The following is an 11724-nucleotide window of genomic DNA, read 5'->3' on the forward strand; positions in this document are numbered from 1 at the left end:
ATGAAATAACTAGATTTTTTCCACAACACAAAACATATTCTACCCAACTAAACTTAAGGAGCAACATTTTCTACAAAACCGTCCTAATGTCATTGCAAATAAGTCCCAATTAAGAAGAATCAAAGATAAAAATCAATCTGAGGTCTGAGTATTACTTAAGATTGAAATAAAGCAAAGTCTTTCTTCGATAAACTGGTCTCAGATCTGCACAGATCTCATATTGAAACCAAAACAAAATATGAAACAACACTCAACTTTCACTGATTAATGTGTGTAATCAGTAGATTCTGCACAGTCTCCGTCTGTTATTTGACTTAAAGTACTAGACGGAGAAAGATCAATTAAACAAGACATCTAATCACATGAGACAAAGCTCCAACAACTAAACCACTCAGTGTATTGATTTGAGTGAATCTGCATTTCATTCATTCGTCAGTGACACTCGTACTGCAGCACTGAAAACACTTTAATTTAGTTGAAATTAGTTGCTTCTTCAAACATTTATGTGGATCTGGCACAAACACACAAAAGCTGAACTCCCAACACGTCCTCCTGTGTGTGAACGGTTTGATTGTGCAGGTCAGCGAGGTGAAGAGAAAAGCTTCATTAGGAGAAGATTTGAGTGGTTACCTGGTGGGATTAGCAGAGTTGGTTTGGGTCCAGGCTGAGCAGGGATCGCCTGGGGGAAAAAAAAGCAAGGTGAAGCCAGCAACACCACTAATGTACAACCTGAACCATCTGTCGTCATTAGCACCTTTAAACTGCACACAGGTGTGAGCAACTCCTCTGCACCCAGCAAGGCTCAGCCTGCCAGCCTCGCCTTGTTCCTGCAGAAAACACTCCCTGGAGATCTGCCACACACTTCTTCTCACTTCAGCTTTTGGCTTTAAATAAAAAACTTAATTAAATTAGCTCGCACTCTGTCAATAAAACAAAAGTCTACAGTCATTTTCCACTCCCACTTCCTCTGTGTGTGTGTGTGTGTGTGTGTGTGTGTGTGTGTGTGTGTGTGTGTGTGTGTTTGCATGCAGTTGAAGTTAGAGATAAAAACCTGCGATGAACTTTGACACTGGATTTATGACTGATACCTATCTAGACTTGATAAACTAATCTTTAGTTGATATACTAATCAAGGGCTTATCTTGACAAATCTGACTTCATTATATCAGATGAGTGTCACACCATGAATTCAAAAGATCCATCCTGGAGGTAAAGTTACAGATTAGTGAGTTTTTATAGTCAGTATTTTTGATTTATGTGAGGATTTCCTTCTCTTTAATATGTTATAGGATATTAACCTGAATATATTTGAAGATATCATGTTGGAAAGGGAAAATAAAATAACATTTAAAAATCTTTCACATTAACAGAACATTTTATAATCCTAAGTATGGACCTATTAACTCATTGAGTGCCATTGACGTATATGTACGTACAGGGGAGCAACTGCAGCAGGAAAAGTAGGAGAGCAGGCATCACTCTGCAGAGTAGGACTCCTGCTTGTTGTATTTTAGTTGTTTTTTTGTTTCTGTACAATGAAAAAACATGTGAAATGAAATTTTCAGATGTCATACATGTTTTTGAAGCCAAAATTAAAATGGATAAATCACGGTTTTTCTTGAGAGACTCTCTTTCACAAAAATGCATTTTTCTCGGCTTTCTAGAAAAAAAGTGGTCTTTTTGGTGCAACCAGGCTCTATTCAAGATATATCTATATCTATATCTATCTATATCAAGAATGGAACAAGATACAAACAAATAGTTTTTTCCCTAGTTATATAGAGAGTCTCCTCTTTCCTTTGAGCTGTTTGGTGTTTTCAGAGTCATAGTACAAAATATTCTATGGGTCTTGAAATATTACTAAAAATGCCCTGAAACGCTGGCACATGGCACTGACCATTTTATAAAAGGGCTGGCACTCAATGAGTTAATGAAGAAAGAAAGTTGCAACACTAGTCCTGTTCTTTGAGAGTGATTCTTTGGTTGCTCTGTGGACGTCCACTGACCATTGTTAACAACAACATGCAGTCTGGTGTAGGATGCACCCTATAATGAAGAATGAGACCATAGAAAAGAATAGAAAATGATGGACTCGATGCTCCTTTCCTTTGTACCTCCCACTCTCCTCCACATATTTACATTGTCTCCTCCCTGAACAACTTCCCAGCATCAGCACCCAGGATGCTGAGTATTTAAGCCCTGTGGCATCAAACGACTAATAAGATGAGAGGGATGTCAAGGGTGGTGTGTTATTCTGGCATGAGCCACACACTCGTGCTCCACTTCACACTAGTAGTGTTTGCTGCTGCTGCTGCTGCTGCGGTCATTAACAACAGCACAAATGGGACTCAGCCTCGCACCCGGCTGCTCGTCGGCTTCCAGGTTCCCTGGAACACGTCCTTCCCGTTCAGCGCCCTGCGGCTGGGCTCGGCCATGCAGATAGCCATGGACAAGGTGAACTCAAATCCCTCCTTCCTGGGAAACTACAGTCTGGACTTTGTGTACATGGACACAGACTGTAATCCCAAAGTTTCCCTGGGAGGATTCATCCACCAGGTGTGGAAAGAAAACGTGTCCGCGCTCTTCGGTCCAGCATGTCCAGGAGAGGCCGAGGTATGAACTGCCTCTGATGGTACATGGTGTTGTTGAACTTGTTTTGTGTCCTTTAATTAGTAGCACTTTATTATAATAACACACTATTAAGCATAATTGAAATCTAATTCATCATTTATAAAGCATTCTTCCTATATTGATACTAATTAGTCAACTAGGAGTGGTCAGTGTTCATAAGATCATTTGTAAAGAGTCAGTAAATGATTAACAAACTGTTTAGATGAACATTCATGCTGCACTTATACTTAGACATGAACTAATGGTCACTGAGTGTGTTAATATTTGTTTTATAAACACGTTTATACTGCAATTTGTGATTAATTACTCAACTTAAGCAACATTTTGCATGCAGCATTTTTTATTTGTATTAGAGTATGTTAATATTGGATTGCTGTTACTTTTACTCAGGTAAAGAATCTGTATACTTATTTTAACACTTTTCAGTTGTGTTTAACAGACACTGAAAGATTACTCTTAACATTACAACATAACATCTAAAACTATATAGCATTTCTCCATATTAATAACTTGTCTCTGTTGTAATAGGAAAAAACATAAACAGGAAAAAATGAAGGTTAAAGAGACCCCGAGAATTTTGCTTTTGGTTATAAAAGAGTCTCATATTAATGTGGATGAATCTACATTACCCACACTTGTTAATGGGTCCATTTTCGATAAATATATAATTTTGTCTTTATAGTTATTTGATATTATTAGTCTCGCCCAGCATTTCCTAGTTTCAGTTTCCCGGACGCTGCCTGGTGGCTCATGGGAATAATGCAGCCGGATCGCTAGTTGGCATCGTTTATGGTCGGAACTACGATGATATCTGATCGTCTTCAAACCTCCGACTTTCATTCTTGATTAATGAAAACATTCTTGGCAAATGCTTTCGATTTCGTCCGTCTTGCGCCAGTCCAAGAACTTTAGTGTGAAAACACTTTGCTTTCCGAAAGTCCTCGCAGTCCCTTTAAATATATGTATTTTAGAGTCTGTTAAAACCTGCAGTTTTTGCACCTAAACATTAGTACTGCTTGTGAAACGTCTCTGTCCTTTTATGATGAATGCACATTCCTCCTGCTTCTTAGGTGACTGGTCTCATTGCATCGACATGGAACATCCCCATGTTTGGCTTTGTGGGACAATCTTCCAAAATGGACAACAGCGATATCTACGACTCCTACGTAAAGATCGTGCCTCCTCTCAAGAGAAGCTCAGAGGTCCTGGTGAAGACGTTAGAGTTCTTCGGGTGGAGTCACGTGGCGATGATCGGCGGGGGATTAGAGTCAAACACCTGGGACAAAGTGGACGCGCTGTGGAAAACGATCGAGACTCCACTGAGGGCCAAGTTCAAACTGACTGCAGCGGTCCAGTTCGACACCAGCAATCCTCAGCTCATTTATCGAAACATTAAGTATATCTCAACAGTCGCCAGAGGTGGGAAAAGTATTTTTACCTGCACTTCTTTGTCTGTCTGTGTACCATCTCCACATATAATATAATATATAATCACATTTCTACTTCTGTTTATGTATTCATAACCATTTCCTGCTGTGTGGTCACCCTGCGTCCTCCAGTGATCGTGGTGCTATCAAACAGAGAGGACTCGATGGCTTTGCTGCTGGAGGCAGCACGACAGGGTCTGATGAACGGTGACTATGTGTTCTTCCTGGTGCAGCATTTTGAGGTCAGTGGCACCGTGGTGAGTAAAAACTTAAAAACGCAGTTACACAGGAGCAGGAAACATTTGAATGGCTGTAGTTGTTTTGTGGTATAATGCATCAATATTTGACCTCGTCGTCTTATTAAAACATCTTCATTATCTTATTTTACTACTTTTATATCTTATTTGTTGTAAAATTCGCTGACTTAAAAAAAAAAAAAAAAAAAACGTGGGGCGGTCCTTTAAAAGATTATTCACAACTAGAAGTCTGGATGAGATGCTGATTTTTTTTTACTTTGTTTCTCATCATGTTGGAACAAACACATGCGTTGATTCTTGAGGCTGACAAACACAGGCTTCTCATTTCAAGCATTGATTTTTGTCAACTGTCGTTGGCAGATTTTACAAGCTGCAAGCTCATTAAGCTAACATTAGCCCCATTAAGTTGTTTGAAAATGCCACCTCCAGCTGACTCATTTTAAAACAATCTTGTGAAAGTGGACTCAAAATTGCACTTGCCATTGTGCTAGAACGTTAAGTATACTGTTGGCTAACAGGTCCCAGGAGAAAAGTCTACACTGCAGCGTAGACGGTTTAATTGGACAGCTTGTAATCACTCAATTGCAGTCAATCAAATAACCAAATTGATTTCCTTCTATGTCTATACAGTATACTAACTTGCTCTGTATGTGTATCAAATCTTTTTCCTGAGCAGGATAACTTGTGGAGATATGGCATAGACAGCACTGCCACGAGAGCTTTTGACATGGCCTTCATCATAGGCCAGAAATCCTACGAGGGCTACGAGTATTATGACTTCTTTGAACAAGTTTTTGAGAGACTGAAAGGACACCCATTCAGGAGCAACCTGACATCCAAAAGAGAGGTGAGCATCCATCATATAACCATGTATGTATGTATTTGTGCTGCAGTGTAAACACTTAAACATTCATTATCCTCTCAGGTGAGTCCATACTCAGCCTACCTGCATGACGCCGTGCTTCTTTATGCCATGGGGGTGAAGGAAGTCCTCAAAGATGGGAAGGACCCTTATGATGGACAGGAGGTGCTACAGAGACTGAAAAATAAAAATAGCATTCGATTTTATGGTTAGTAGCTGCTTTAACAAATACTGCAATGCCTTGTATGCAAAGTCCTAAAACTAAATTCACTTATTTTATTTTCTTGGTTCAGATTTTTTCTGTTCTTTAGCTGGTGTGTTGGATAATTGAGAACGTATTCTGTCACCATACCAGCGCAAATACATTTCATTGCATAATTGCATCAATTAACCCTTTCCCAAACTCAAAATGGTCCTGGGGTCAGTTCATATAATATTTTTCTCTCTTTTTTTTTGATTCAGAAGTATTTTGTAATATGCACATCCCACCTGAATCTCCCACCAAACTGCTGGTGGTTGAGTTGCATTTCGGTTCATATAGGCAACTTGTTTTGATGGGAAGGAAAATGTGTAGAATGATATATCTGGTTCTGCTGCACTGATTGTGTTCCCTATTCAATCAAAAATGTAGCATATATCAGTCAAGTAAACTTTTAAATAAGTATTAATGTAATCCTGTTCTCACAATCTAAAATTGGGTAATCCAAAAAACAGTTTTCATATTAGGACTGTTTCTTTGGTTCCATCTCTGGTGGTAGTTTCACTGTTTTATTAACTGGTGGTGCCTCAACCCTCTAACCACTAACACTGAAACACAAGGCTAGTACATGACTGTCAAAGTCGGCTTGTCAGCACAGGTGCCTCTGGACTGGTCCACTTTGATGAGGACGGGGAGCGAAATATGGACTACTCCATTTATGACCTGCAGCATACGGGAGTCACCACCAAGTTTGTGCCCATTCTCCATTTTGACAGTCATGCCAAAAATATCCGGTAACAAACACTTTTCTGCCATTATCGATTTCATAATTGACAGCACAGAACAGTTTCTATCACGTTACAAAAAAAAACTGTCTTTACAGGCCAACATCTATGTTTGCTTCTGTGGTTTGGCCCAAAGGACGACCACCGTCTGATAAACCAGAATGTGGTTTCAACAACGAACTCTGTGAATGGCTGCTCAATGGTAAACTAATAAATCTGAGTTAACAAAAACGCTCTGTTTCAAACCAACCCTGCTCACACTGTAATATCTATTAAACTACACATCCAGGTCAAGCTAACAACCTTTATTATATATTCTCCTGATGGGACGTAGACATCACCATGCTGGCCCTGCTTGTGACCTTCCCCGTGATCGGTGTGATTGCGGTTTTGTGCATCGGCGTGCTCTTTCAGCAGAAGTTACGACTCCAGACGAAGCTTGATGACTCCTGTTGGTGGCTCATCAGCTACAGCGACATCACCATCATCAGGGAGCGCTCGGTATGACCACTGAAGACACATGTGTTATATTACTGTATGTGTTTGTTTGTTTTTACAAGCGTGTTTGTGTTTCGTTTCGTCCAGGCAATTCATGATTTATCTCTCAGCACCACAAACAGTCAGAGTGGGAGTGGAGGCTCTCAGTCCAATTTCTCCAACAACAGCTATGGCCTAAAGGATAAGACTGGGAAGGAAACTGTCTACACCACCATAGGTCTCTATCAGGTACCGTTGTGACTCAGAGTTTAAGTGACTCTGTTTATCTTTTGCAGGAACAGTGGCCACATCTGGCAATTTCAGGTTGATGGTAAAAACAGAGAAGAGTCTTATCAGCCATTTGCATTTCAGGAATGTAAAGACAGCTGTTATTGTGATGGGTTCTGTTTTTGTTTCTTCTTTTTCTTCCTGCAACAAAGAATTTGGGATCGACAAGTGCCTAAAATGTTTGCACAGTGATACGTGATGCGTCTGGAACATTGTCGTCTGTAAAACAGAACCTTGAACCTAGAATTTAAAGGATTTCACAGGTTCAGGTCACAAAACGATCGAGGTTACATTTTGTTAAGTTGTTGTCTGAGAAAAGGCCTGGGAAAGTCAGCAACATTGGTCTTGAGTGTGTCCGCATCTGAATCCACAAAATTACAAGATTCTCTGTCTATATATGGTAAAAATCATTATAATGCTCCTGTTTATGTACCACAGGGGAATCAAGTGGCAATCAAGTACATCAAGAGCAATGTTGGGTATAATTTCCAGAAGCCCTCAATCATCATGGAATTCTGTGTGGTTAAGTTCCTCCCGTTGCAACTAGACCAAACATATTGATTTTTGTTTTGTTTTGTTTTTTTGATTGCAATATACTGCATGTCTAATCACCGTAACCTCTTTAAGACAGATGAAAGAGATGAAACATGAGAACTTGGTACAGTTCTTTGGTGCATGTATTGAAGCACCAAATATCTGTTTGGTCACCCAGTACTGCAAGAAAGGCAGCTTGAAGGTCAGTGTTGCAACCTGTGCTGCATTAAATTGGGATATTTTATTTATTTATTATTATTTTACATTGTAAACCATCATTGAACAGAACTGTCACTTTCTAATGCTTGATTACTTCTGTTTCATGTTACTCTATACCATTGTTAATCCTGCAGGATGTTTTAAAGGCTTCAGATGTTGAGCTGGACGGGATGTTCAAACTCTCTTTTGCATATGACATTGTAAATGTGAGTCAGTTCATTTATGCTACATCTTGTTAAGACACTAAATCAACTATAAAGGCCTACTACTATGACTGCTATAGCTATTTTCTGCTTGGCATAATTCTGAAAATATATTATAATTTGCAACTTTTCGTGGTTTAAATCTGTTTATTTGTCAACCAGGGAATGGAGTTCATTCACAAGAGTAACCTGAAATATCATGGGAACCTGAAGCCCAGCACATGTCTGGTGGATAGTCGGCTCCAGATCAAAATCTCTGGCTTTGGACTGTGGGAGTTCAAAGACAAGATGGTCCGACGGGAAAATACCAACTATGACGGTCAGTGTGATTGTGGTAATATCTTCAATATATTTGCATTTATACAAGTAAAATGTTTGAGATCACTGAACCAAACTGTTGTTGTAGAGATGTACTGGACAGCCCCCGAGCTCCTGAGACAAGTTGGTGTTTCATCCAAAGGAACACCTAAAGGTGATATCTACAGCTTTGCTATTATCATGTGGGAGCTCATGTACAACTCTAAGGCTGGCCCATACTGTTCCCTCAACCTGGAGCCCAAAGGTGAGGCAGAAATACTTAAGATAAATCATGAATCTCTTACATTTACATCTATTTGCCAGACAGATAGAGGTTTGATCAGAGGACGGTTGATGTTTAGCCGTTAGCTAAATGCATCAGCTAGTTAGCAACTGTTTGAGTTAAAAACAAAGGTCCAAAAATACAGTTGTGTTCAAGGATCATATATTTCCAACATTCAGTAACCTAGGACAATCTAAAAAGGTGCTCAACAAGTCACCAAAAATGCTCGGCTAAGTGTCAAGATAGCTTCTTCAAAATGATCAGAACAGTCAGAGCTAGGCGCAGTGGGGTTTATCCCACTGGGAAATGAGTATAAACCCGAGCCTGGACTGGTGTTGAAAATTAGCACTTGTGCTAAACACACTCAAGCAAAGCATCTGGTCTGTCCACTGGAACAGTCTTAATGTATTTGTGATGTCCATATCAAATAAAATAAACATAACATAACATAAGACCAGACTGAGTTGTTGGTCTCTGTACCTCTCTTTTAATACTTTACAGAAAGCACTACCTTCTATTCAAATTTGGGGAGGTTTCCTCCCCAATTTCTCTTAAATCCAATATAATTTGTCCAAAAATAATGGTGTAATGATATCCCTTCCTGACAATCTATGTCAATTCAACACACCACCATCATTGCTGCTTGCTATATTTTTTCCTTCAGAGATTATCAGGCAGTTGCGGACACCTTTCCAAGGGGAACCACTCCGACCGGTGTTATCTGAGCAGCTTTGTGAAGACAACATCAACACACTGCTGACAGTCTGCTGGAGTGAAAACCCAGACCATCGACCACCGTTTGGGTCGATACGGCGACAGCTGAAGGACATCAGCCCAGACAGGTCAGGTTTTTTCTTACAGAAAATACTGTGCAAAATTAAATTGTTCTCCCTGTCTCTCATTTAGGCTCAAAACTAATTACTTGTTCCATGACCCAAAGATTTACTTATAGGCTACCGAATTCAACTAAGATCTAACATTTTGAGATGTCCTGCAAACTAACAAACAAACTTGACAGGCAACTCCTAAATGGAGGTAATGATGATTATCTGTACTGTAGTCATGCAAATATACTGGATAATATGGTGGATAAGTTGGAGAAATATGCAAATCACTTGGAAGAGGTGGTGGAGGAGAGGACCAATCAGCTCACAGCAGAGAAGGCCCGAGCAGACAAGCTTCTGTCCAGCATGTTACCAAGGTACCCCCAGATGTTACTGCACCAAGCACATGAGTTGAATGGGCGTCCATGACTACATCAACAAGTGAGTAGACAACCACACCCTTACCTTGTCAGTGCTCTTCATTCAACGGTTGTAGATACATTGCCGATCAGTTGATGGCGGGAAGGTCAGTGGAGCCGCAAAGCTACGAGATGGTGACCATTTTCTTCTCCGACATTGTGGGTTTCACCTCCATGTGCTCTATGAGCTCTGCATTGGAGGTGGTCACGTTCCTCAACGATCTCTATAGCCTCTTTGACGACATAATCAAGATGTACGATGTCTACAAGGTAAGACTAAACAACACTTCGTAATTTTTTTTTACATTTATCATAGGTACGAGAGCGGTATCAATCATCTCCCGATTCCCAAATAATGATCTTTTAAAATCTTTGCATCTTTATCAGGTGGAAACAATTGGTGATGCATATATGGTAGCCAGTGGCCTACCTATCAGCAACGGCAATAAGCACGCATTGGAGATATCCACAATGGCTCTGCATTTCCTGAGTGCCATTAAGATCTTCAGAATCCGCCATATGCCCACAGACAGCCTTGCCATTCGCATTGGGATTCACTCTGGTAAAAGACAGTACCATCATCAAAGAAAGAGTTTGTTTCTTGCTGCTTCATTTCTTGATTCCTCATTTAAGACATTAGAGAAATCCAAACATGCATATACACTGTTTTGTCATGGGTTTTGTAGGTCCGGTGGTTGCTGGAGTGGTGGGCACCACTATGCCTCGCTACTGTCTGTTTGGAGACACAGTGAACATGGCTTCTCGGATGGAGAGTAACAGCCTTCGTGAGTAAATAATCCTTCCTTATAAGACCTTAAAGGGGAACTATGCAAGTCCAGTCTTTTTCCGCTGTTTTGGGTGCTTATTTTCTATACAGAGCTCCCCCTACAGTTTCAGAGTGCATATTTTCACTGTTTTAAGGTACAAATCTTGCATAGTTCCCTTTTAAAAGTGGCCGTCCATTTGTTAAATGGATGGTTGGGCCTCCAGGGAAATATCTAAACAACTATTGGATAAATTGTCATGAAACGTTGTATTCATCATCCTACTGATTTGAGGGTTTTCAAGGACCCTCTGAGTTTTATATATCAATCAACATGAGCCACCATGAGGCTGCCATTTTTATATACGTATATTGAACTATCATTACATTAACTACAGCTGAACTATGAGTTTAATGCATTAACAGTATTGTGTTATATCATATTGTGTGCAGCCCTGAAGATTCACATTTCTCAGTGCACTGCAGACATTCTTGTCCAGGCCGGATCATTTGAGATGGAGGAAAGAGGAGAAGTCGAAATGAAGGTGAAATCTGGTACCTGTTGGTATGGTTGTTGTTTTTTTAAAAGTTGAAGTGTTTGACTTGTTTTTGTGTATGTTTGTGTCCATGACAGGGTAAAGGGAGTCATAAGACCTACTGGTTGCTGAGCAAAGAATCATTTAATCCTCCTCTTATTGCTCACAACTCTTCGCCCACTGATGGCCTCAAACTACAAATAGAGGTAAAGAAGTAATAATGTATGTATAATTTGTAGGTAAACCAGTGTTTTAACCAGTTATTTTTCATTTCTGTTCAAGAAACCAGGAGTGGCCAGACCTGCTGATAGAAAGGCCCACAAAGCACTGACTAAAAGTCACATGACAGAGACTCAGTTTCCCTCAGTTCACATTTAAAAAACAAGTGGATATTCTGACCACACTTTGACTAAATAAGCATGAACATCTGGGAATATGTCTCGGAGAAGATCCATGCAAAACAAGTTGTGAAGAAGAAGACGAAGAAGACTCAAGACGAACGTAAAGAACGACGTCACGAGAAACAATCGAGTCTGGATCATGACAGAGGATGAAGATACTTCTTGATCTAAATCAGTTCTAATCTTTCACACAGGATCTGATCGATGCTAATATAGAAAACACTGTTAGCTGTTCATTGCAGCATTTGTTTGTGCTTTTATTTCATTATGCAGTAGTTCATTTCTGTTAAGTTGTGTTGAGTCCCGTCCAGCTACAGGG

General features: G+C 40.0%; 1 protein-coding gene across 1 annotated transcript; it reads left to right on the forward strand.

The window, feature by feature from the left end:
• Window positions 1-2232: 2232 nt before the first annotated feature.
• gucy2g (guanylate cyclase 2g) lies at window positions 2233-11475 on the forward strand. The gene is made up of 22 exons (XM_085761239.1): window positions 2233-2613; window positions 3702-4050; window positions 4191-4315; window positions 4992-5162; window positions 5241-5385; window positions 6035-6170; window positions 6260-6363; window positions 6496-6662; window positions 6747-6887; window positions 7365-7448; window positions 7558-7662; window positions 7814-7885; window positions 8045-8201; window positions 8289-8444; window positions 9127-9304; window positions 9523-9663; window positions 9783-9975; window positions 10093-10267; window positions 10392-10490; window positions 10922-11013; window positions 11103-11210; window positions 11287-11475. The coding sequence occupies exons 1-22, from the start codon at window positions 2233-2235 to the stop codon at window positions 11380-11382; spliced, it is 3375 nt and encodes a 1124-aa protein (XP_085617365.1). The 3' UTR covers window positions 11383-11475.
• Window positions 11476-11724: the final 249 nt, after the last annotated feature.

Source organism: Trachurus japonicus, chromosome 19 (genome assembly GCF_045865225.1).
Source record: "Trachurus japonicus isolate A0001 chromosome 19, Traja_1.0".
Lineage (NCBI taxonomy): Eukaryota > Metazoa > Chordata > Actinopteri > Carangiformes > Carangidae > Trachurus > Trachurus japonicus.